The sequence below is a fragment of the Motacilla alba genome, chromosome Z (assembly GCF_015832195.1).
Source record: "Motacilla alba alba isolate MOTALB_02 chromosome Z, Motacilla_alba_V1.0_pri, whole genome shotgun sequence".
Lineage (NCBI taxonomy): Eukaryota > Metazoa > Chordata > Aves > Passeriformes > Motacillidae > Motacilla > Motacilla alba.
Window position 1 is genome coordinate 67372254 of NC_052046.1, and position 25968 is coordinate 67398221.

The following is a 25968-nucleotide window of genomic DNA, read 5'->3' on the forward strand; positions in this document are numbered from 1 at the left end:
GTCAGAGGGCTTTGGGGATCTCGGGGGGTCTGTGTTCCTCTCCACAGCCCATGCCCTTCTTCTTGGCCTCATCCCTGCACTTGCCGTGTCTGTGTTGTGCTCATCTCCAGGGTCGATAAGGATATTTTTCCCCGGAAAGTGCTGACTCAGGTCCGCATGGCCACCTTACGTCTCTCCGGCCACCTCTCGTTCTTTGTCCCCACGGGGGCGGCCCGCCGGGACAAGGCCGCGAGCGGAGCCGGCGCTCGGAGCTCCACAGACCCGGGCGGGCCGCACCGTCCTCCGCCCGCCGCCCCGCCAGGGGGAGCCCTCGCCCGCGCGCCCCCCCGCCGGCCGCCCCGCCCCGGGCCGGGCAAGCGGAGCGCGCCGTTGGCCCAGCGCCCCGGCCCCGCCCCCTCACGCGCGCGGCCTCTCCGCGGCCGGAAGTGCCAGGGCGGGCGGCGGGTCCGGGTGCGCTGCCGCCGGTGCGGCCCGAGCGCGGCGCCTCCCGCTCCTCTCCCGCTCCTCTCCCGCTCCCCTCGGCCCCGCCAGGTTCCCTCCGCTACCCCCGCCATGCACCCGCGGCGCCCCGACGGCTTCGACGGCCTGGGCTACCGCGGCATCGGCCGCGACGAACTGGGCCCCGGCTCCAGGCCCTTCAGCAGCGGCTCGGAGCTGGGCTCCTGGGTGACCAGCCCGCCCGACATCCCCGGCAGCCGCAACCTGCACTGGGGCGAGAAGACGCCGCCGTATGGGGCCGGGACCCCTCTGGCCGGCCCCAACGAGGAGGCCAACCTCGGGGCGGGCGGCCCCGGCGCCGGTAAGGGAGGGCCCGGCCCGGGCTTGCCCGGGGGCGGCCGCCGCTTCTCGGTCCCGCTGAGCCCCGGCTCCCAGCTCCCGCGAGCAGTGACCCGCCGGGCCTGGCAAGGGCGGGCGGGCGGCGGCCCTGCGCTGTGCCGCGGCCAGGCCGAGCGCCGCCTGGCCCTCCTTTTTACTGGCGGTGCTGAAGCGCCGGGGAAAAAAGTCCCATTGGAAGAACGCAGACTGCTCCGTCGCTGCCTGTTGCGCTCCAGCACTTTGCAACTCTATGCAAAATTATTTGGGAGTGCCAGAACGCGGCCGCAGCTTCTCGTTGAGCAGTGTGCGGTCAGCTTGCTCCTCATTGCCCCTGTAAACAATCTCCTGCAGAAACACTCCGCCCTCTTTAGGGCAGGAAATGCTTTTGGCTCTTAGAGTGCTGCGTTATTGTGGTGGTGTCACAGGCTGCGTGGCTTCTCTCGGGTTTAAAATATGAGGTGCTGACGTAAACCTCCCCCATCCACGTGTGATAGGAACTGTGTGAGGGAACTGTGGGACTGGTAGGATTTAAGGAAGCAGCTTAGAGTACAAGGCTTTTTCAGTAATTGCTGGGAAACTGAGTATAAACCTCCATAAATAAAGTCATTTTAGATCTTCATGAAATTGAGGTGAATTAAGGAAAACTTGCTGTATGTAGGGTACTGATGTTTGTTTTTTTTTTTTTTTTTTAATAAAAGGAGCAGGTTATAGACTCTTGAGTATAAAAAGATTTATAAAATAGTAATTTACCTGAAATCGAATTATATTAGTAGACAGGTCTTTCTTTTCTGACCTGTAGTGCAGTGTTTTTATTCAGGTCTCATAAAGAGTACAGCCTTTAGCTGGACTCCATCCATACATGCACTCGTTGAAGCACTGTTTAAGTATCCTTGCATAGCTGGACACTACATTTTTTCTCCCATCTACATGTGGAAGGTGTGTTCGTTCTGCACTTTGGAGCACTGATAAAGAGTTGCTGTAATCACTGAATCCAGCAGCTGCAAATGGTAACTTAGCATTTTTAGGAGGGCTGCCACAATTGTGTGGAGCCCCACTGAAGTTGTTACTGACTTTATCCATGCCTTCAGACTGCTTGCACTCTGAAGATTGTAGGGCTGAGCATTAACTTTAAAATGCCTTTACTGTTCTGATGCTCATCTTAAAATCCCTTCTGATAATTCCCAGTGTGGAAATGTCTGTCTGGTTGCAGGCAACAGAGAGTTGAATTAATTGCTTTTGCAATTCTCCAGTAGCTAGATTTTTGTGGAGGACCGGAGATCAAACAACTGGCTTGAAAATTTGCTTTATATTGATGTTTGTTACTTTATCTGTGGCTTTTTTTTTTTGTGTAACTTCATCCAAAATCTTGCTGCCTTACTGTTTAAACATTATTTTCACCTCAATTATCTAAGTTTATGTTTCAGAATTACTGTAAACTCATGCATGCTAAATCTTTCAGTAATTGTTCTGGGTTGTTTTTTTAGATATTAAAATACTATGTGTTTCACTGTTCATTTTCTCAGTTCTTTTTTCCCCTGTAAGAAAAGCATAATTTTATGTGTAAGAGTATGTAAAAACTCAAGTGCAGTCCAAAGTGCAAATATTCCAGGGGGAATTATTTTTTATATCTGCTGTTGCTCAACTGCCATAAATATTGTGGTTTAGTGCTTGTAATTTTCTAATGCAAGTACAGGATAAAATAGGTTTTTCAAATCCTCTGCATGGTATTTTCTCTATTTTGTGATTACCACTGCTGTATAATCTGGTTTTGGTTTGGTTTTTTTCTTCTTTTTCAGAGCAGTTGAACAGATTTGCTGGCTTTGGTATTGGCCTTGCAAGGTAAGAGTTGTGATCAGTAACAAAGTGGTAGTAAAACTCATATTTGTCTTATAAACTCTACATACACTTTTACATTGTGTTTTTATTCCAATAGCCATAAGTAGTTGAAATGTGCTTAGAAACTTACTACCCCCATTTAGGTTTCTGTTTTCTTTAACTGTTGCTCAAAAAATACTTACATGAATATAAGAAACAGCTTTTCACATGGAATGCCCAGGATGCATGTAATCTGAAAGTAACAGCAGGAAGCTTTTTTGACATTTGCAACTTTTATTAATATTTTTAGGCAATACAGATATTTCCTAAGAAAGTGAAAATGCCTTCAAATGTATTACCAAAGTATCCTTGGACCGTAATGTTCATCTAACCAAGTGGTCTGAAGGCCATTTTATTCTTTTATTATAGTGACCCTGAATATTGATAATATTTTTGAAAGTGCTGAATTTTAAGATGCTGATGTCCAGGGAAAGTTTTACCTCTTTTGGTAGTAGCAAACTACAGATTAGCTCAATAGTTACAAAAGTGCAGTGTTTTTCTGTGCCACTTGTTTATCAGAATTTCAGAAGATGATTCTGTAGCTTGTGTTTGTAAAAATCCTGGATGTTTTACTTTTCTAATCCATGTCCCAGGTTTGAGCAATGTACAGGTAAGTACTCTGATAGCTCAGACACTTAGAGATGAAATTGGTATTTTCTCTCAATGGCTGCAACCAGGAATTCCACTTTGGAAGCGAGAACTTTCCTGTGACGTTTTGATTCAAATATGACTTCTGGCAGTGGCAGGAGAATTGTTTTGGGTCAGTAGTGTTTTCGGTGAAAAGATAGTCAGCTGCTAGTACCGGTCCTTCTCTGGCCCTCCTAAGGAGAAGCTTTATTAATAGTACAGTATGCAGAATTAGCATAAAACTGGGAACTAATCCTCTCATAATTGTGATTGTGGTTTGTTTTGTACCATCATACTTTGAGGAGGACAAGATTAAGAAATTTTGGTAGGTTTTTGGGTTTTTTTGCATATAAAATATGTGCATACTACATGTATAGGGGGCTTTTTCGTAGTGAATGTGTATGTCATATTTCATGTAACTTGTTCCTTGGGAGGCTGTTGGGTAGCCATCAAAAACATGCCTTGTTAGTTCACTAGAAAATATATTGGTTTTCCAAATACTGATCTGCTGTTGTTGGAGACAATTTACAAGCCTTTTCTAAGGAATTTTTAGTGGCTTCTCATGCATTAAATACAATTTTCCTTTAAAGCCTATTTACAGAGAATGTGTTGGCACATCCTTGCATTGTTCTACGTCGTCAGTGTCAGGTATGTCTATTATATTACCTATTCCAGTCAAAGCTCCTGTGCATTGTCATATCTCTGTATGAAAGCATGTATTATAGGAAGCTTTGTAATTTTTAGGGAGCCTCTGCTACATTAACAAGTTTTTATTTGTAGAATACATGTTTTCTATTCTGCAGTTTAGCTTATTTTGAAAAATATTGCTTGTTTTTGTTTGGGCAGTGGAAAGCAAATTACAGCAAGTGTTTTGGGGTCTGCAGAGCAACTTTCAGATCCCCATTCACAAGCAGGATGCTTTGTTTCATAGGTTCTGATTTATGTATGGTTTATTGTTTAAATTTTCAGTATATGAATACTTAAAAGGGCTGCCCGTTTCCCTAAATTTCTGTGAGAACTTGCTCATCTTTTTAGCTGATCATTACAGAGATAAAGTTCTTATATTTGAAACACCTTTATCCCTCAGAGTTGTATCATCTACAGGTGTGTTTCTAAGACTGCCATTATTTATATTTTAACAGGTTAACTATCATGCAAGAAATTATCATCTCACACCATTTAGTATTGTCAATATCATGTACTGCATCAATAAGACACAGGTTAGTATTTGCTGTCAGGCTCTGTGTGCGCACTGAGAGTTCCTACAGCATGTATGTAGATTCAAATCTCTAAATGTTTATGTAGATGGTGTTGGAAAGCATGGCTGTTCTGAGGATTTGTTATTTTTATGGTTACAGAAATGTGTCAAGAAGATCAAGTGAACCGTTACTTTTTTCAGAAGTACAGTGCTTAGTGGGGAAAGATTAATGGATGTTAGAAAACAAAAAGTCCCTGAATTTTTTTTTATTAGGTTTCTAAAAGATCATTAATCATTTTGTGGATAAAGTTATTGTTGAAGGGACTCCTTCCAAAGCTAGTACTGAATACATTTCCAATTCTGCAGGGAATGTCAATCCTTAAACTCAGTTCAGAAGGCAGCAAGAAATTCTTAATTCTGAATGTCTTATGGATGTACTTTTAACATCTGAAGCTCATTTTCTTCATAAAAAATGGTGTTAAGTTTATAATACAGAGTATTAACAGTGGGAGATGTGCCTCCAAAAGTATTGACAGGTCTTTGAAATTACTGACAAACAAAAACTTCTTTATAGATTAAAAAATGAGTTGTTACCTGAGTTAATGACAAAGTTGAACAGTAGAATTGTAGCCCTGTGTGGTCTGAATTTACTGAAATTTTTTAATAATAAGTTGAAAATATTTTTGAGTTTTATGTTGAATATTTCAACACACAGGGTCCAAGAGCTCTCTGGAAAGGAATGGGCAGCACTTTCATTGTTCAGGGCATAACCCTGGGAACGGAAGGCATCATCAGTGAATTTACACCTTTGCCAAGGTATTGCATGTTTTGTTTTTTTTTACATTTCTAACAAATCAATAAGTTGTTGACTTATTTTCAAAGTGTTAGTAAGGCTGTTTGAAAAAATGCTACATCAATAAGTTGTTGACTTATTTTCAAAGTGTTAGTAAGGCTGTTTGAAAAAATGCTACTTCAACAACCAGAATGTTAAATAGGTGTTTCCAAACCAGTGTGGTTGTCTTGGAAAATACTACCTTATAATCCGTAAATAGTGAGTGACTCTTTCTAGGAACTTTATTTGTTTGTGTGTGCTTACTTGTCTGGCTTAGAAATGCTGCAGCAAATTGGTCTTTAGTATTTAATTCTATAATTAAAAAAATCATAATTTTCTTTTTTTTATTTATGTTTTTATTGTGTGGTAATAGCAAATACCATACCTAAGGTAAAAATTCCCGGTCTTATTAATCTAAATACAGAAGACTTGCACAGCTAATGAGCTAACACTGACATTTTGCTGAATATTTGCACTGTCCTTGCTAGGAGAGAGAACAGAACGGCCTGTGTTAGTGAGAAGACATGATAAATGGGTGTCCATGTAACAGCAGCTTTGTCTTCTGCCGTCCTTGACCACCACCTATATGTACCTTGTTCAGTATTCTCATGAAAAAGATGTTACCACTAAAAATTGCTGACTTTATTTAAAGAGATATTCATCATTCTACATCACTGTGTCAACCTTATGCTGCAGAAGTTTAGTAATTTTTTACTGAAAATATTCAGGGCCATGGAAACTACTCTTAAAAAGAAGAAATATGGTTAAGAAATATGGTTAGGATGAATCAAGTACTGTTATGATGCATGTATCCATACTAATAAAAGTAGGCATTTGCAAGTTCAAAAGCATTAGCAAAAGTATTTAATATCTAAATTGTGTAGAGTATGTATTTAATGGTTTTGGTCAGCTCTGTTTCATAGGTAATTGAAATTTCCAGGCATGTGCTTTCTTCCAAGTGTGTTTTAGATGCAGCTCTAGGGTATGCTTAAGTTCATGAGATCTGATATAGTGTTTATATCTTCATATTTCTGAATTATCACAAATCTGAGCAATGTTTTTCTACTTGTGGGCCAGTTCAGCAGTTTGGAAAGTAAGCTAGTGCTGCTGCCAAAAGAATAAAACCTTTCTGCTGGAACCAGCTCATTCCTTCCTCTGTGCTACTCCCATCTTCGTGGAAACACAGTGTGTGAACAGTCAGGAAATTAACTGGACTGTGAAAGTGATCTGGCTGAAATGGTTTTCTCATACATGCACCTCCTCACAACAGTTTTCTACTGAATGCTGTCTCTTCCTTCTTAATGGTGGCTTGCATGTTTGGGTGGTCACAGGGAGGAGAAGGTTATTGCTTGTAACAGCAGTGCCGGCAAATCTGATTTAAAAGGTTATTTAACTGCATTATCAGGGTCTAAGGGCCCAGAGAAGTGAAATGTCAATTCTAATTCTATGTTATAGTTACATGCAAGAATACCCCTATTTTAGGAGAGGAGCCCAGAAATGGGTGTGAACATTTTGTACTAAGCGAACTTGTTACGTAATTGTTCTTGCACTGCAGGAGCAGTTATGCCTTGTGAATTGACAGATTAAGCTTTCACACATTAGTTTGGCTGGTTTAATTTTCCACATCATTTAAGTATTATGGGTAAGTGGATGTGATCCAAGTGTCTGAAATATATAATGGTAAAAATTATATTCTGTTCCTGTTTAGCGATTGACATATGTATTTAAAATGTGATAGCTGGTAGCAGCACACAATTCGTCAGAAAGAGTAAAATCTTGCCTCTCTTGGATAAGGGTTAACTACAAGCAGTGTCTGATTTTGATTCCTGGACAACACTGGAAGCTGAAAACCTTACAGCTTGTTACTAAAAATACAAAGTCTAGTGTGCCCAGCACTTCAGACAAGTATCTATACCTCATAGCTAGAGTATTGACCATATTCATTGTCAGTACATGTGGTATTTGAATGCTGTCTTGAGCTAGGTGGTCAAGACATTACATTTTCTGTCAAATGGACTGTAAACATTTGCTGTTTGTATTTTGAAGTGTGTAACTAGAAATACCACCTCAAGGAAATATTTTTGATGTCACCTTTGTGTTAAATACATAGCTTTTCTTCTTTTTTATCAGAATATGCTAAGGACTGGTCATAGGACAAGAAACTTCAGTTATGTCTGTACGAAATTCCTGTGCAACTTCTAGCCTGACCTCTCGTACTTGATTTGTTCTCATCTAACTGTACCTGAATATGATTTATATTTTCTGGAAAGAAATAACAACAGGGTAGACATAACCTAAAAAAACAAAATGAAATTAAAATGATTCCTTGATAAAGGAAAAGTAGGAAGATTTTAAAGTACTCCATTCTTTCCTGAAAATTGCTTTAAGCACTTGTACAAAAAGTTGCTAAATAAATGCAGAACTGATTAAAGTCAGTTGCTGTGAGAGCTGCAAGCATCTTAGTAATTAATAACTGAAAGCTTTTTTGATAGAATATCTGACAGGCCCAAAAAACTACTTGAAGTTAAGCATGATTTAGTAAATGTTTCACTGTGTCTTTCCAATATAGGAAATACTTCAACCTGAATAGTAGAACACCAATATGAAAACTGACAACAGGTTGTTGACACTCATGGGAGAATTACTTGAGAATTAGGTGTGGATGATTATTCATATTGTGATACATACTTCTCTTTTTAGAGAGCTTTCACATAAATGGAATCTCAAGCAGATAGGTGGACACCTTTTACTCAAAGGGTAAGTATAGCATGCGTCTTATGTCTTATTATCTAAACATAATAAAACTACCAAATGGACATAAGTTTAGTCTGCTGCTACATTTTCTTGACAAGATGCTAACAGTACTTTTGAAATGCTGATTTTTTTGAACAATCTTGATTACATATACCACTTTCACTGGTTTTCTCATACTAGATCCCTGTGTCTATGAAACTCAACTAAATTAAAAGATCAGACTGTTTTAGACCTTAATCGGTCTGGTCACATGGAAACAGAATTTCACTAAATTTTTGACTGAAGCTTATCTCATCTAGTAGACGTACATTTTAGTAATTGAGTTATACTTGGTTAATTTTTTCTCAGGGATAATTTGGTAGATAGCTTTATCAACTTACAGGTGCCTGTTTGGCTGAAATTTGAGTATTGTCATTATGTTAATTCTTACATTATTCATTTCTACAGGTTAACACATGTGATAGCAATGCCTTTTTATTCTGCGAGCCTGATTGAAACTGTACAGGTAACTTAAATATATTTGGAACATTTCAAAATATACTGTTACACTTTATAGATTAGATTGTGTGGAGAGATGAATCTTAGAATTCAGGTTTATGTTGCAGTAGTTGCATTTGTTTTGCTTAAGGCTGTGTGACTTAGCTGGAATGGGTATTACCTATGTAGGGTATACCAGTGTACTATTGTAGGAAAGACATTCTGTGCTGTTCTTGTGAGCAAACAAAGGCTTCCTAAAGATAAGGAAAGCCCCATATCTCTCTTGAAGAAGACACCAAGGTTGTCACCATGGGAACATGATGAGGGAGAGAAAGTTAAGAGATTCGGACTCTAGCTGGCTCACAGAATGACGTTGCTCCTTGTCCACCTATTAAGAACTTTGTTTCTTTCTTACTACCAATGGGCAATGTATGTATGTGTTGAGTAAATGCAAGTATCTTGGAGAACTATAAAAGTGACCGGTTACTCTAATGAACCCTCTTTATGAACCCTTCTGATGGAGTCGTGGTAATTGCACTGTGTTGCCGTGTATAGTGACATGCTATCTTAACTCTAGAATTAGAAAGGACATTTAATGTAGATAGTTGGAATATATTGTATATAAAATAGGGTCATGCTATGTCTATGTGTTCCGGCAGATAAAACATAGAGAAGTTTTTCTCATGTAAGATTTTTAGCCTTCCTAGGCATGTTGTTACGGTGACATCTGTCCCCTACAACAACTGTAAAGTTTTTTCCAGTAGTTCAGTGGGGATTTTTAATGAAATACTCAACTCTACCCTCTCAGGACTGTTTTCATTCAATCAGCTTTTTACTTGTATTCTTCATCTAGTTCTTCCTGAGCCACAAAAATTAAAATCTGGACCTGTCAGTTAGTATAAGTAGCGTGTTCCGTAACTGTGCAGAGTTGCCCATAGCACTGTGTTGCAGACTGCCTGTCAGTGAGGTATTGCTCTCTTTCTGGAGAAAGGCAAAGGTTAACTGTGCAGAAATGGTCCAGGGTAATTCTCCCGGCCCTCTCTGTATAATGACTTGCTCTTAGATGACATGACAGAGTCTCTGTGCAGCTAATGGAACACTTTCTGTAGAGTGAGCTCTCATATCGAGGGTCCAGCATAGTCACTCTTGTGTCACTGAGTCATCAAAATAATAATTTTCATTCATAGCATGGGCAGGTTATATGTACTGTCAAGGCTGGTTTGCTCATGTATGTGTCCACAATGGTGCTTTTTCTGGGGAGAAGGCTGACTTCTGCAGTTTCTTAGTTTCAGCATGTACTTTAGAGGCATGGACAGGGGCAGGATTCTGCTGTGGGCAGACAGTCCAAGCTAAAATCAGCCAGAAGGTACTAGGAGAGCTGTTCTGTCTGAACTGGCTGCATTATGGATTAACAGGATAGGTGAGATTAAGCATCTGTGCAGGGAGAGTTACAGACAGACTCCCAACAACAAACTCACTTCCTCTGAAGATACTCTGTGTTTTAGAAACCTTCTTCCCTCTTGGGATCTCTGGTTTGGGGAATATTTGGGAGATTTAGTAGGTGTCATAATGGGAACCTGGCTGGAACTCAAATTCTTAATTGCTGGGGAGTGGCTCTTCCCTGAGCATGCCATAATTTTGGAACTAGAAACAGTGGTGGAACACTGTTAATGTTTCTGGAGTTCATAGCATGCCACAGAATGGAATGTTGTATCTTACTGCTTGTATTTTTGTCTGAAAGGATGTTGCATTTACCTGTGTTGTTGAGCATGGGTAAATTTTTTACCAATAAAAGAGAACATGATTTAGAGCCTGTCTTCCATTTGCAAAATGAGTATGAAGTTTCTTTGCTAGAAAGCAACTTAATAGGAAAACAATAGAAAAACCAAAAAAGCATCTCTTTTGGCCTTTTAGGCAGGTGATAGATTGGTTATGAAAATTCCACTGAGATCTGAAGATTTTAAGATTATTGGCTTCAGCTGTGTGCAAGTTTTTTGGTGAACAAGTGTGTATCTGTGTGTGTGTGTATGTGTATATATGATGTACAAAATGTGTTCTTGAGTTCCTGGAAATCATCATAAGCTTATTAGAAACACAGCAGAGGTAACAATAGCATTTGTGAAGATTTTTATATCGTGTGAATCAGTTCAGGGGAGCAACTTGGCTTGCCAGGTTTGTGTTACATTCCTGTACTGCAAGAAGACAATGACCAATGACAAACCTGAAAAGTTGAAGATTGTTGGATTTCCTACTAGCAGGTTTATATTGACTTTGACTGTCTTAATTCTTATAAACCATGCTGTTCAACAGTATCTGTTTGACACTTATCCAAGTGTACATTTCATCAAAATAGCTGTAAAGGGTGGAAATTTGTAGCTGTCACATTTGTTCTTTTGTCATTAGCATCTCAAACCTCATGGTGGCGTGTTAGGCCAAAGCAGGAGTGATTTTGAAGTGCAGTGGCTATAGTGATGTGGGACAGAAAAGGAATCAGTAGGGGTTGAGCTGCTTAGCTTGTACCTAAAGTCTGCAACAACATTATGTTCTCAGGCATTTAAACTAGTTTCTCGCCCACACTGAAAAGACCATCAAGACTCTGCAGGCTGTTTATTATTTCCTCAAAATACTAAGGAATATTTTGGTGGTTTATTCTGGGATGAGGTCAGGACACTCAGAGACTTGGACATCTAGGAGAACACCAAAATCTTGAATTTTGGATGTAAACCACATGATAAACCACTATTAGTAGAGGAAATAATGTTTTTAACTTAATCCTGTCCTCACAGGTGGATTGTAACAGAGTAAATAATTATTACAGGATTTTTATTTTCAGCTCATGAATAGAATAATTATCTCTTCACTAAGAGACAGCATGGGTAAAGAATAGTACTTTAAATGCATATAATGCCATGAAAACATTCAAAACTGAAACTATTTAAGTTCATGTCAAAAATGAGCTTTCAACACTGGTTATAGAAGTCTTTACTATGTTGATTCAAATTCAAAGGTTATAGTCATAATGTTTAAAGTAAAGGAATTTTGAATTAAATAAGTCCTTCCTGGAATTCTGCTCCAGATGTAGACATTATAAGTTCATGACTGTTTTGTATTCTGATACTTTCAGCAGTAGGCTGAAAGTTGCATTTCTTTGGTGGAATAACTGCAATATAGGTTAAAAAACCCTCACCTCTTTAAGATGGGTTCATTCTTTAAAAAGAAGCGTAATTGAATGCTGGGAAGAGTGTTATAACAAGGGACTTTTATTTGTACAGTGTGTTGACATAATAGCATGCAAGTGTTTAAGTCTTTTAAAAAGTGCAGCAGTGATAAAGCGTCAGAGTGGATGTCAGAATGTTTTTGAAGTGCTCAGCGCAAGTTGTAATTCCTTGTTTGTGCTTGTAGAGTGAAATCATTCGAGACAATCCTGGCATCCTGGACTGCGTGAAAGAAGGAATTGGGAGAGTTGTAGGCTTGGGAGTACCCCATAGCAAGCGTCTCCTTCCTCTGATGGTCCTGACTTTTCCCACTGCTCTACACGGAGTTCTTCACTACGTCATCAGTTCTGTCATCCAGAAGCTTGTCTTGTTTGTTTTGAAAAGGAATAATTCCCATAACCTTCCAACTGAGAGCTCCACTTCTGTGCAGAGCATGCTGGATGCGTATTTTCCAGAACTTATTGCTAGCTTTGCTGCTAGCCTTTGTGCTGATGTCGTGCTTTACCCACTGGAAACAGTTTTGCACCGCCTTCATATTCAAGGAACACGCACAATAATTGACAATACAGACCTTGGCTATGAAGTGCTTCCAATCAATACTCAGTATGAGGGAATGAAAGACTGCATAAATACTATAAAACGGGAAGAAGGAATGCAAGGTTTTTATAAAGGATTTGGGGCTGTTGTAGTACAGTATACCTTGCATGTGGCAGTTTTACAGCTTACCAAAATTATTTACTCAACACTGCTTCAAAATGTTTCTTAATCTGTCCAGGTCTGGATCTAGCACATTGGACATGATTGACTTGCTAGCCTAGTAAATGTTTAAATGGCTTGGAAAATGAACTTTGGGGAATCCACTCTGTGGATTCTCCTTACACTATAGAACAACTTGTTTTAAAAATGGGGATATAGTTTCCGAAGTGTAATTAAAAAAGGACTGTTCAAAAATTACAGACAAAAATTGAATATGTCATATGCAGTCATACAAAGGGGATCAGATTTCAAATGTGATTGCATTGAGGATTTACTTTTCCTCTTACCAGTTCACTGACATAAGGAATGGATATGAATTGTTAGTATCTGCTTTGTAAGCATCACATCTGATATTTAATATGGACTGTTAAGCAGTTGAAAAGAATTTATTTTCTTAAGTTATAAGAACTTGAAGTTAGGGGACTGATGGTCTTTTAAAAATGTTTCCAACTTCACTGTTAATGGAACTGTGAGTAAAATAGAAACTGTAAAAGTGACTTACGTAGACTTAAATGTTATCATTTACAGGTATATAGAATACTTATTTTGCTGCAGTGTGGCAGAAGGTGACAAATGGGAATCTCTTGCTTTGTATAAAAACAACAAAAAAATGGGTGTTGGCAAAGCTGCACGGAATGCAAATTTGGCTGTCTTTCAGTTTGTTTGCAAGGCTTACAATAACTATGTGTGTGAATAAAGCAAGATAGAAACTGCTGTGTGCATGTGTAAGTGCCGTTTTTAGTTGAATTTCCACTGACAACTTCAGGGTTTAGTTTTACTCTAATGTTCCATATGAGAGTGTAATAATCATACAAATCCATGTAGTAGTAGTAGTAGTAGTGGTGTTCAAAGTGTACAGAAAGCCTAAGAAAACAATTGGCTGTTCCTACAGTTTTTATTTTGTTAGATTGGAGGGGTGTGCATAAAATTATCTCCTTAACTATTTAGCGCTGATGTCTGCAGTTTAAAATCTCTGCTAGTTTAAATATTTTGTGAAGCAGAGCTAAGTCTGTTTATGTGCAAGGAAACCATTGAAATAAATCATTTTTGCCCTCTCCCCCTTCAGACTCAGCTTGAAAATGATTTTTAATCATTTATTTATTCTAAATAACCTAATCCTTGGTTTCATCAGTAAATATGGGGGTTGGGAGATGGTTTTTGCAAATAAAACAAGCATGTGGAAAGTCACTTTTAAATTATGAGAGGCTGCTGCTTTTTTCACATTCATGTGGCAAGTCTGTTTTTGTGAATGCTGTAAAGTGATCTGCATTTTAATCATTAATCATTGTGTAGTTACCACTTATGGAAAGTAGTCATGGTAAAATAATGCAAAAATGTTGGTCTTTGTAAGTTCTGACTTCATATCAGGTCTGCTTTATTATTAATCTAACTTTAATGTGTTTTAAATGCCTAAGTGTTGAAATGGAAAGTATGGTGATCTTGGAAACTGGATTCTTTTTAAATACTGTTGATTGCCATTCTAGTGTATGCTGTATTAAATAAAACGAGAATTCACTGTAAGTATTATAAAATAATTCACCAAAGAGGCATGTAAAGGAATCCTGTTTTGTGTGTTATGTTTTACTCAGAGTGGCATTTTTTTTTCAAGTTCCTCAACTTTTGTAAGTGCAAGAACATGATAAATTAAACTACATGCAAGAGCTTAGGTAAAATACTCAGTTCCTGGGTTGGTTTCTTGAAAAATTTCTATGAGTATTAAGATGGCCATGCCCGAGAATCATCCAGACTGGAAAGGACCTCAGTAGGTCATGCAGTTCAAATTCCTTCTCTGAGCAAGGGCAGCACTGACTTGTACATGCTCTTGTCCAGTCAAGTTTTTAATACATGAAACTGGCCTTTTCAAATGTGTTAAATTCAGCTGTAATCAATAATTTGATCACAATTGCCTTGAAGCAATAACTAAATGCATCTTGCAGTCCAGCACTTCCACAGGTATCTGTAAAATTGGCCAGTCCTGTTTTTGTAGGAATAAAATTCTAGGGCTTTTTCCCTTTTGAAATGGAGGACTTGCCTTTATATATCTTTCAAGAGGGAAGATGAGTTCTCAAGAGTGATACTATAGACAGCTATAATATTTTATTGTGTCAAAGAATTGCTTTCATTGCTGACAGTTTTACAGTTGTAGTCTAGGTTCTCATATCTGTAAGCAGGGTGAGAAAGAATGCTGTCAGTGTAGAGCAGCTGTTCTGTGGTGGAAAAAACCTTTTGCTTAGGGCTGTACTTTTTTGGTCCTCTTTCCAGTAGTTAGAATGAACATGCTTAGATTTTTCATGTATGCTTTTTTTAAATCTGAAGTACTCAATTTTCAGCTCACACAAATGACCAGTAGGTGGTTTCAGCGAGAGATACCACTGAAAACTATTAAATACTGAATTGTCTGTAGAAAATAGGTTGTGGTGAAATACAAAGAATTCTTATGCATAAAAATAAGCATTCTTATGAAGAATTCTTACTCTAATTCTTGTGCCTGATGCAAACAATTTTTTGTACCTTGTTTTTCTTACTACGTTTTTAATATCTTTAAAGAAAAAAGCTGATTTCAAGAAAGTCAATGTTCCTGAAGAAAACCAGATTCTGATGTTTTCCCCCAGTGAAGCATTACGTGGCTTCTTATCCACATCTCTTAAAAGGAAAGCCTTCACATGCTATTACTGACAAAAGCCCAGGCAGAAGACTTTGAACTATGAGGCCTCCTGGAAGCAGGCAAATATCTGCCTGTGTTCTTTCATGGACAGAATACAGATGACACTTAGCTTTTAGTTGTGTTACAATGGAGCTTTCAGATCCAGTGTTGGTGCCAATATTGAATTCTCCAGGATTGTTCCAGCTGTGTTCCAGATGCTTTTAGCAGGTGTACTCTGAGGCACATATGGTTTGATCTGCCTCTGGGCACTGTAATAATGTGAAATGTCCAGTTTTACAGATCTATGCAGAATTTGTAAGACTCAAAATTACATGTTTTTCTTAGCTTCTCCGAGTTTAGCAGCAAGTTCAAAGTAAGTATATGGAAGGTATTTGTCTCACATGGTCATTCAGCTGAATATACACCTGCAGTACAAACAGAGTAGAATCATAGAATATCCTGAATTGAAAGTGACCCACAAGGATCATCGAAGTTCAGTTCATGGCACCCCAAGAATCCCACTAAGTGCCTGAGAGCATTGTCCAAACAATTCTTGAACCTAGATGCTGAGACCATTTCCCTGGGGAACCTGTTCCAGTGCCCAAACACCCTTGGAGGCAAGAACCTTTTCTTGATACTCAATCTGAAACTCCCCCAACACAACTTCAGGCCATTCCCTTGTTTAGTGTCACTGGTAATCAGACACAAGGTTAAATGTCTGCCCCCTTCCTCTGCTCAGAAAGTTGCAGAATCCAATGGCGTCTCTCCTCACTCTCTTCTCCAGGCTGAACAGACCAAGTGACCACAGATGCTCCTCATAAGGATTTTCCTTCAGATCCTTCATCATCTTTATGGCCTTCCTTTGGACACTCTTTATATTGTGGGACCCAAAACTGCTCCCAGCACTCAAGGTGAGGTTGCCCCAGCCCAGAGCAGAGTGGGACAATCCCCTTGCTTGCCCAGCTGGGGATGCTGGGCCCGATGCCCCCAGGACAGGGATGTCCCTCCTGGCTGCCAGGGCACTGCTGGCTCATGTTCAACTTGCCATGACCAGGATCTCCAGGTCCCTCTCTGTGATGCTGCTCTCCAGCCTCTCATTCCCCAATCTTTCCATACATCCAGGGTTGCCCCATCCCAGGTGCGGAGTCCGGCATGTTTCCTTGTTGAACTGCACACGGTTGGTGATTGCCCAGCTCTTTGATTCGTTGAGGTCTCTGCAGGGCCTTCCTGCCTTTGAGGGAGTCAACAGCTCCTTCCAATTTACTGTCATCAGCAAACTTCCTTCATGTACTTTGCAGTCCTGTGTCCAGATCATATATGAAGATGTTGAAGAGCACAGGGCTGAGGATGGAGCCCTGCCGAACCCTGCTAGTGACAGGTCACCAATTTGATGTGACCCCAGTCACTGTAACCCTTTGTGCCTGACTGGTGAGCCAGTTGCTCATTCATCACATGATGTGTTTTTCCAGTTGTGGGCTGGACATTTTGTCCAGAAGGATCTTGTGAGTGACAGTATCAAAAGATGCACTGAAGTCCAAAAAATTACATGAACTGGTTTCCATTGATCAGCCAGGTGGGTTACCTTGTCATAAAAGGAAATCATGTTTGATAAACACAACTTTCCTCTCATGAAGCCATGCTGGTTGTGACAGATGACTGCGTTGTCCTTCAGGTGTCTAGAATATTCCTAAAGCTCCTGGGTGATAGCTTCATGGTACCAACGCATCACAGACAGTAAAAGAGCTGAGTAGGAAAAATGCTCTCCTTGATTTGTTGCTCATTTACAGAGGGAGTTTTGTGGCTGAATTGGTGATTGGTGGCCATCTTGGCCACAGTGACCATTAAGTGATTGAGTTTAAAATCTCTTGACAGGAGGAAAAGAGCGTCAACCATGGACATGAGGAGAGCAGACTTCAGGAACTAATAATGAGGTCTCTAGGAGAACATTTTAGAAGGTGCTGGAGTTCATCAGTGCTGGTCACTTCTTGAGCACCACCACCTAAATGCACAGTAAATTCCAGAATGTTGGAAGTCAAGCGAGTAAGGCAGAAGGCTGGCTTGGCTGAGCAGGGATTTTTTGGAGCTAAAGCAAGAAAAATAACATGGATGTCCAGTAGAAGCAAGGTCAAGTGCCATGGGAGAAAATTCATGTAGCCAAAACTTGGCTGGAGTTGACACTGGCCAGAACTGTGGGGGACAATGAAAAAGTTTACTTAAATCATGATTGGTAAAAGGCAGTGCTGAGGTAACATTGCCCATCACAGGCTAAGGGCGATCACCTCCTGAACAGGGACAGAGGCAAGGCAGAGGTGTTTAATGCTGTCCTTGCCTCTGTCTCCAACACTGCTGATGGGCTGAGGGGGTTCAAGTGCCCTGAGCTGGAGGACCATGACTGTGAGAGTGACAAACTCCCAGCTGACCCTGAGCCTGTGCAGGTTCCATTGCTCCAGCTGGATCCCTGCAAATCAGTGAGGCTTGATGGGGTTCATCTGAGAACAATAAAAGAGCTGCTGATGTCATCATGAGCCTCTTTCAATGATTTTGAACATTCCTGTGAATCCGTAGAAGTCTGAGTTGATTGGAAGCTGGTGAACATTGTCCCAGTTTTCGAGAAGAGCAAGAAGCATGACCCTGGAAACTGCAGGCCTGTTAGCCTCCCTTCAGCACCCAGTGAAAGTATGGGGAAGTTTATTTTGGGAGTTACTGAAAACCACCTGAAGAACCTAATCAATGTACTGAGGCCTGCCCCTCCATTAATACACAACTTCTTGCTGAGCTCTAAGATTTTTGTCGATATAATTCAGGGCTAGCAGTGATCACTGTCAAACTATTTACCTCTTCAGTGATAACCAAGGAGAAGGGGTCACACACTAAATTTTTTGGCTAAATGGTTGTTGCTGTGAGATTTGAGAGCAATATATAATGGGAGCATTTCGTAACTTGAATGGCAAAAGAAGTGGTAGGAAAATGTGAATAAACTCTTTGTTTAATTTTGCTTCAGAATATGTAATACATATCTCCAGCAAGGGCAGAAGAAGGGAATATCCTAATTTGATTAAAACTGCTGGCATGTGTTCTTCAAAAGCAAATCTGAATATAAGGACTTAGAAAAATTTGTATCTTCAGATTTTTTTGACAGAATAAAGATAATTTATTCTTTACCTTCTGCTCTCCAGCCTCCCCACAGACAGCCTGGCAAATTTGAAACATAATTTCAGGGCAGAAAAGGAGCAATATTGAAAATTAAATGTAGAAACTGTCCATAAACGCAGAGAAACAAAAGTAAGTGATTAATGTTCTCAGTTGCAAAAGCTTAATAAAATGTACAAGTGTCCAGATGTGTATATATATAGTATTTATGTCCAAATGTATTTATGTGTGTATTTATGTCATATTATGTCATATGTTAGGTTTCATTTAGAAGTCTATTTCAGCCTTTATGTTTCAAATGGTGTTTTTAAAGATAAGTTAAAATCACAAAATGTGTTAACCCTGATACACCTTTTTTTTTGTTCTTCCTGATAATTGGAAACTGACTCAACTAAAAAGCCAGCTTTTTCAGTAGGGAAAAAAATGTCTTCTACATCTTCCATTCAAATTGAGGCAGTCTTTCAATGGATGCAAATACCATCATACAGTGGTCTAATATGGCAGTTAGAGTTTTTTTTGTTTGTTGTTAATCAAACTGCTAATGAGTTGGCTGCAGTACATATTGCCTGTAACAGCTTGATCTGGGTGAAATACTGTATCACTCTTCCCTTGTTTCCAAAACATAGGAGCAGAACGTGACTCCTACCCACCAAAGTAATAATATCAAAAGGGATGTTTTAGCTTTTATCTGAAATTCTGAGTCTTGCTCTTATTTTGCAGTCTTATGCTTAGCACTAAGGCAAGTCCAGAGCAAAGGGCCTTTTGCATGGAACTTGACTGTTCTGCCAAGGTGCTTCATGTCTTTCCCAAACTGAATTTTTACAAGCAACAGACTTGTAAACTGTGGTTCCTGATTCTTGGTTTCGGGGTGTCTGCAGAAAAGAAAAATAGCGGGTTTGCTTTTCCTGTAGCAGTGAATGTTTCAGTGAATCACTGAATTTTCTGATATCTGAAATGGGATCCTGCATTTATGTAATACCTTTGAGTAAAGGTATGTAATACCTTTACATACATTTTTATGTATGTAATGCATTTGAGCATTATTTGTAGGAGCAAAGACCAATATACACAGATGCCTTGATTCTCAGCTCCTAGCTGTTACCAGCTCAGCTCAGTGCCACTCAAAGTGATGTGACACCTTTGCTGTCCACATAGTCCCCTTACAAGTTTGGTCTCTGTGGGTAGAGGTATCAGTCTAAACCTGTTGCAAAATACAAGCATGGGCAGCATTGTCAGACACTCTTCCCATGGACTAGCTTTGTGCCTGCAAAATGATGCATGAAAAAAACCCAAACAATGGCATGAAATAGAGGATTCTTGAAACCAAGTATATGCTTACCATTGAGAGCACCCTGACAAGAAGGTACGTGTTACTTCAACAGCTACTCGAGAACACTGAGGGGAAGGAGACTTGTCATGTAGCTACTTGTGTTTCAGGAGCTTAAAAATGCCTACAGTGTTTTCTTTGAAAGATGGAGATTTTTTTATTTCCAATGCAATCAAAAAATCCCCCCCAAAAACTGGCAAAAAGTTTGCTGTGAAGCAGGTAACTGTTGCATAACAATTTTGACATTCTTTGAAATTAACTAAATAATATTCACTTTGGCTAATACTTTCTTTTTCTTTTAATAAAAAAGCTACTTTATAAAGCCTACTTTTATCAAAGAATTAATGTGTCATGTCCTCTTAAAAAGTTTAATTGTATTGATTTGACAACATAATGGGTCTAGAAACTCATTTGTGTGTTTTTTCCTCTAATATATTTGTGTCTGATAAGTGCTCTCTAATAATGGAGTTTCCTCAATGTAACACCAGTTGATCTTCATAAAAACTCCTTTTGAGAAATGGTTCCAATTACTCTACAAAAGGGAAAATATTTGTGCATTTAAATACAGTTTCAACATACAAGGAAAGGCCAGGAGAATTGAGATTGTTCAGCCTGGAACAGAGGCTTTGGGGTGACCTAACTATGGCCTTCCAGTACCTGAAGGAAGCTCACAAGAAAGATAAAGAGGGACTATTTCCAAGGGCATGTAGTGACAGTCTGAATCCAAGGGGAAATGGATTCAGACTGAAGGAGAGTATGCTTAGATAAGATATGAGGAGAAAATTCTTTACTGTGAAGGTGGTGAGGCCCTGGCACAGGTTTCCCAGAGAAGCTGTGGATGCCCCATCCCTGGAAGTGTTCAAGGCCAGGTTGGATGGGGTTTGGAGCAGCAACCTGGGATAGTGGAAGGTGTCCTCACCCACAGTAGATGATCTTTAAGGTTCCTTCCAACACAAACCATTCTGTGATTCCACAATTTTTCCCACTGGAAATAAAAACCAAGATATTTTAGGTTGCAAAGGAAACATGCTGCTGACATGCAGCAACTTCAAAATTTTTGAATTTCCAAACAAAAATCAGCATATGCTTGCTCTAATAATTAGTAAAGTATTTGGAAAAGTTTAGAGTGTGCCAAGTTGGAGTCCTACTTAAGGACTGACTGAGAAGCTCTGTAACTGAAACTATTTTGGTACACTAAGGCTTCTGCTTGCACAGTAGGACAGCCATCAGCACATACCAGCATGTATGAGCACGTGCATCAGTTATGGAGTCCTCTCATCTCTGGAAAGAAAAGGAGGGAATTCAAAGCATGATGGTTGGGTGTACACCTTCTTCTGTCTTTGTAGCTGCAAGCTTTTAGTCATCTGTCAGGTGTTTCATTCCCCTCTATCAAAAAAAAAAAAAGAAGTCAATAGATACTCCTCACATCTTCAAACTGCCAATTGTGTAGAGTTACCAGGTCAGAATAATTCTAGATCTAATAATCATCATGAAAATGACCCTGGGAGTGGGGGCTGGATTTCCTGGAGCTCCTGCAGAGCTGTGTGATGTGGCGGATGAGGTGGGGTGTGCTAACAGTGGTCTCAAAGGGAAGCAGAGCTGCCAAAGAAATGAGAATATACCTCTTCTGGAGTTTGTATGAACACTACTTTGTCTCCTTTATCTCCTTCTCCTGCACACTGTCCATAGCAAGGTATTTTGGGTCTGTGTTCTTCATATGATGTGGAGTGCAAATGACAGAGTCATAAGTGATTGATACCTGTTCTTTCACACAGGAGTCATCGGTTTCCTTTCTCTGTGCAAGTGTCCAGGGTGGCTTGTTGATCATTCCCTATGGCTTTGTGTGTGCCATGGATTGGTATAAAGGATTTGTCAATAGCTTCAATGCTTGGGGGGAAAAATTGAGTCTTGCATTTTAATCCTTAAAATTAAAATCCCATGAAAACATCTGTGTAGTAAGCATCTGTATAGTAAGATTTATTAAACTAATGACTTCTGTTAGAGGGAGTATTTGTACTTAGCAGGAGACACTTTCCACATACTTGAGTTTCTCCTCTCTTTTCTAGGGTTCCTCTTCCTGCCTGGCTTTACACATCATTTCAGTGCCTCTTTATGTACCAGTTGTCTACCCTTGCTTCAGTTGCTCCACCTTTTTCTAATTTTTCTCTTTCTCTTTGGTTTTCATATGTGCTTTTTCTGTCTTTGTTCTGTATGTCTCCCCAGTGAAATATCCAGCCCCCGTTTGGATGTTCCCTAAAATGAAGGGCACTTTGGGTACTCATCACTGTGCATGATGCTGCCCACAGCTGGTCATGGAGTACTTGCCAGAAATTGTCACCAAGACATACAAATTGAGCATCACATAGAGACTGTGAATTGTACTCTGCACTGATGAATTCGCAGGGTGATCAATCTTCCCTTAACACTTCATACGGTTGGGATTAAAAGTCATGCAGCTGAGTTGGTCTCAAAAAATGTTCTGTTGGCAGCTCCAGCTGTATTTTAACATACATATGTATACACAACATATATACATACATATAAACATACATATATACATAACTTATATCTATACACTATATATATATGCAAATGGCTGCATTAGAGCTGTAACAGGAAGTATGTAGCTATGCAGGAACTGGGTGAGGATAGGTTTGCAGATATTAAAAAGTAAGAAGTTTGTTTCATACTCTTTGTAATTATTGGGGCAATTTTCTAAAAAGTGCCTAACTTTCTGCATTTACAGTGTTTGTCTACAATTATTTTACTTTGATAGCTGTTGCAAAAGGAAGGGAAATAACATTCCCAGTACTGATGTGTAACAATCACATGAACAAATTTTTTCATGAGATTATAAAAATTTGGCTGGGAAGCAGAAATACTTGCTGAGCCCTTAGTGAGGGAAATAAAAGTTCTTATTGGCCAGAAGCCATTGCACTTACATTTTACTCCTAAAAGAAACAAAATGATGTGCAGTTACTTTCCGTGTGACTGCACCTGGAAAAAAAAAAGCATGTGGTTGAGAGGAGCTAGAACAATAACAAATTCTTTGGTCCCCAGCTACTTTTTGAGATCTGTGTGCCTTTCTTAGGGAGGCATCTTTCTTAAAGACTCTATTCAATACAGTCTCTTTTGGCTTAATGCTGCTTGCAATGTGGTCACAGGTGTCTTGTGCTCTTTAGTTTGCTGCCCTCAGTGTCTATTTCTTTTTCCATGGGAGTTCTGACTTAGCACCTTGCAGCTGGCTACTCTTCAAGCACTAGAAGCAATATTTTACTGTTAATGAAGTACTTTGATCATTTAATCCAAGCCAGCAACTAAGCCCCACACAGCTGTTCACTCACTCCCCTGTGGTCAGAGGGGTAAGGGAATTGGAAAAGAAAAAAATTACAAAATTCATGGGTTGAGATAAGAATAGTTTAATAGGAAAAACAGAAGGCACACAGATGGAGAGCAAAACAAGGAATTCATTCACTGCTTCCCATGGCTGGGCAGGTGTTCAGCCATCTCCCTAGGTGAGAATGGCCCCATCACAGTAACAGGGACTCAGAAAGACAAACACCATCATTGCTCTCAAAGTCCTTCCATTTCTTCTTCTCCTCAGCTTCATATGCTAAGCATGATGTCAAATACTCTAGAATATCCCTCTGGTCAGCTGTCCTGGCTGTGACCCCTCCCAGCTCCTTGTGCACCCCCGTCCTGCTCACTGGTGGGGTGAGAAGCAGAAAAGGGCTTGGCCCAGTGCAAGCCCTGCCCAGCAATAGCAGAAACATCCCTGTCTTATCAACACTTTCCAGCACAAATCCAAAACACAGCCCCATGCTAGTTTACCATGAATAAAATTAACTCTACCCCAGAGAAAACCAGAAGAAGTAATTTGCCCATGCTAAATTGATCCTGGAGAATTACTCAGAGCTATAATAATATCATCAAACTGGTAAATCAGGCCAAACAGAGGAAGATCGTAATGATGATAAAGTGGTAGTTTTGGGGCAACTCTCTTTCTGGTTAATTATGAAAGAACTGCTACTAATTAGATTTTAAAATAGTGTGGCTTAGTGATTTATTATATAAAAAATTATAAATTATGGAATCACATAAACCAGAATGCATTTCAATAGGAAAAAAAAAAAAGTTGTATTTATGCAACAGCTATATAACAGGGTGATTTTGCCTTGTAGAGAAAAGAACATTATATTGTTCTGTCTTGTGGCATTAATGTGAGATTGTTTTCTTTTTATCCAGTGCTTGCATGGTACTGCTTGCCCACTTCTCCAGACACATATACATCTCCTTAAATCCCTTTGTCTTCTACTCCCTCATTTAATCTGTTCACAGGTATTATATGGATTAGGAGTTTAGGAACAAGTGAGACAGTAGTTTGGAAGAAACACAGCTGTAATTTCCTTCAAAAACCTACTGAGGTTGTTTCAAAACCTCACTGACTTTTGAAGATGTTTCTAAAATCCACTAATTCTCTGGCTTATGAAAAGAACAGTAGAATGTGTGTTCCTAATTTAACTTTTCAACAACCTTGTCGTCATGAACCACTGTGTCAGGAGGCATCAAGTACCAGGAGGCATCACATTACCATGATGCCCAGATAAACAATGTATGCTTGTCTCTATTTAAAATAGATATATTTTCCATTTTAAACCAATTTCTGGCCTATCAACACACCTTCAAACATATGTTCAGTGGGACTTTGCCTTTTCACTACTAGCCATAACAATAAACAAATACCAGGTTCTTAGATGCCAAGTCATAATTTCTGTAATGACTGGGAAGGATGGAAGCTTCTTTTTACTTTCTCTCTCATTTTTGTACCTAGCACCTCAGCCAAATCTATGGGTGGCATACCAAGTAGGTACACATGTAGGTAACAACCTGGAAGTATGTACAGAAATTGGTACTAAATCAGGGATGGGCAGTTAAATATTTATAACTACTGCCTGCTGGAGAATGAATGACAATTGCTGCAACTACTACAGCCCTGGGGAAGGACTATTTTGTTGCTCTGGAAACATGGTCAGAGTCAATAACTAGCTGGAGAGCAGAGCTGCCAGCACTCGGGTGGGAGGGAGGTACTAACAGAAGAAACAGGAAAGAAAGATTTGTGTAGGTCATTCTTTACCACAGTGAGGAGCAACAGCTGATCAAAGGTCTGCAATTCACAAAGTTTTTCCATAATGGGTGACTGTCTGATGCCAAGAGGACTACCCACCACTTGGTAGGTAATGTGTTAGCATTCTTAATTTACTATTTCAGGAGAAGACATAGTGGCTCTGAAATATTTTTCAATTTCTTTTTTTATGGTGGAGGGGCAGAGGCAGGTTATGGACTGTCTTGTATGAAATATGAATATGATAGTCTGGGCAGAAGTAAGGAAGTGCAGTTTCAGATGCAGAATAATAGGCGTGGCATTTGCTTTTATCTGAGAGCAGAGGCACAGTCTCTCAGAGGTGACTTTGCGTCCTGCTTCTACTTTTGCAACAAGTTTCTTCTCTGACGTCAAGACAAATTCATCCATGATCTGCTCCACAAAGTCCTCAGATCAGGTTAATGATTCAAATTCTAATCTTTCTCCTTGGTATACTGTTCTATGTGTCTGGACAAGCCATTGTGAAACAAGTCAAACTGGTACCTCCTGCACTCTTCTGACCCCTTTCTCCTTTCAGTCCAGTATGGGCATTTCCTTGCATGTCATTTCCCAAATACATAAGGAAGAGCATCAGTCTGTACCCGCATTCAGATGAGGTCTGAATGCAAGTCCTAACTTTCCTGAAAAACAGCTGTAACACTGTGCTTAGCACAATTCTGTGCTTCTGTCATCTTGGCACAGGAAAAGGCAGTGTGTCTGTCCGTTATACTGATACTATACAGCCACTGTCATTTCCCTCTGTGAGGATATCACTACAATGGGAACTTGCCTTCTACTTTTCTGCATTAGAAACCATCAAATTACAACCCATCAAATGGCAATCTCTGAGAAATCTATGCTGGCCTGGAAGTTTCCTCCAGAGATTGTGATGGAGTAGGCTTTGTCATCTGAAGGGATTCAAGCAATTTTCAAAAGCAAAGACCTTTAACTCTGTTCTTTACTGTGATTTTTTAAAGTTATTTTGTTCAGAATAGAAGTTGTCTTTACTATCTGTAGGTTCCAGAGTAACCTCTTGTAGAGTTTTGAGAAAAATGTAAACATCATCTTTACTACTTTCTAATCTTCAGGTACCAAAGAATTTTTTAAGTGGTGATGTACTGAAGCCACTTAATTCAATTATTTCATTGTCTGTCTTT

The 25968-nt window shown here is 39.8% G+C and overlaps 1 protein-coding gene across 1 annotated transcript; it reads left to right on the top strand.

Moving 5' to 3' along the window:
• The first annotated feature begins 469 nt into the window (after positions 1–469).
• SLC25A46 (solute carrier family 25 member 46) lies at positions 470–14094 on the top strand. Its single transcript, XM_038125023.1, has 8 exons — positions 470–799; positions 2613–2655; positions 3909–3966; positions 4461–4538; positions 5232–5332; positions 8049–8105; positions 8550–8607; positions 11982–14094. The coding sequence occupies exons 1-8, from the start codon at positions 553–555 to the stop codon at positions 12558–12560; spliced, it is 1221 nt and encodes a 406-aa protein (XP_037980951.1). The 5' UTR covers positions 470–552; the 3' UTR covers positions 12561–14094.
• The last annotated feature ends 11874 nt before the right edge of the window (positions 14095–25968 follow it).

Bases quoted from the DNA above. Each gene is read 5' to 3' on its own strand.
- SLC25A46 (XM_038125023.1), top strand. From the start codon at position 553: ATGCACCCGCGGCGCCCCGACGGCTTCGACGGCCTGGGCTACCGCGGC. The intron at 800-2,612 runs GTAAGGGAGGGC...CTTCTTTTTCAG, and splicing joins GGCGGGCGGCCCCGGCGCCG to AGCAGTTGAACAGATTTGCT. The intron at 3,967-4,460 runs GTATGTCTATTA...ATATTTTAACAG, and splicing joins TTCTACGTCGTCAGTGTCAG to GTTAACTATCATGCAAGAAA.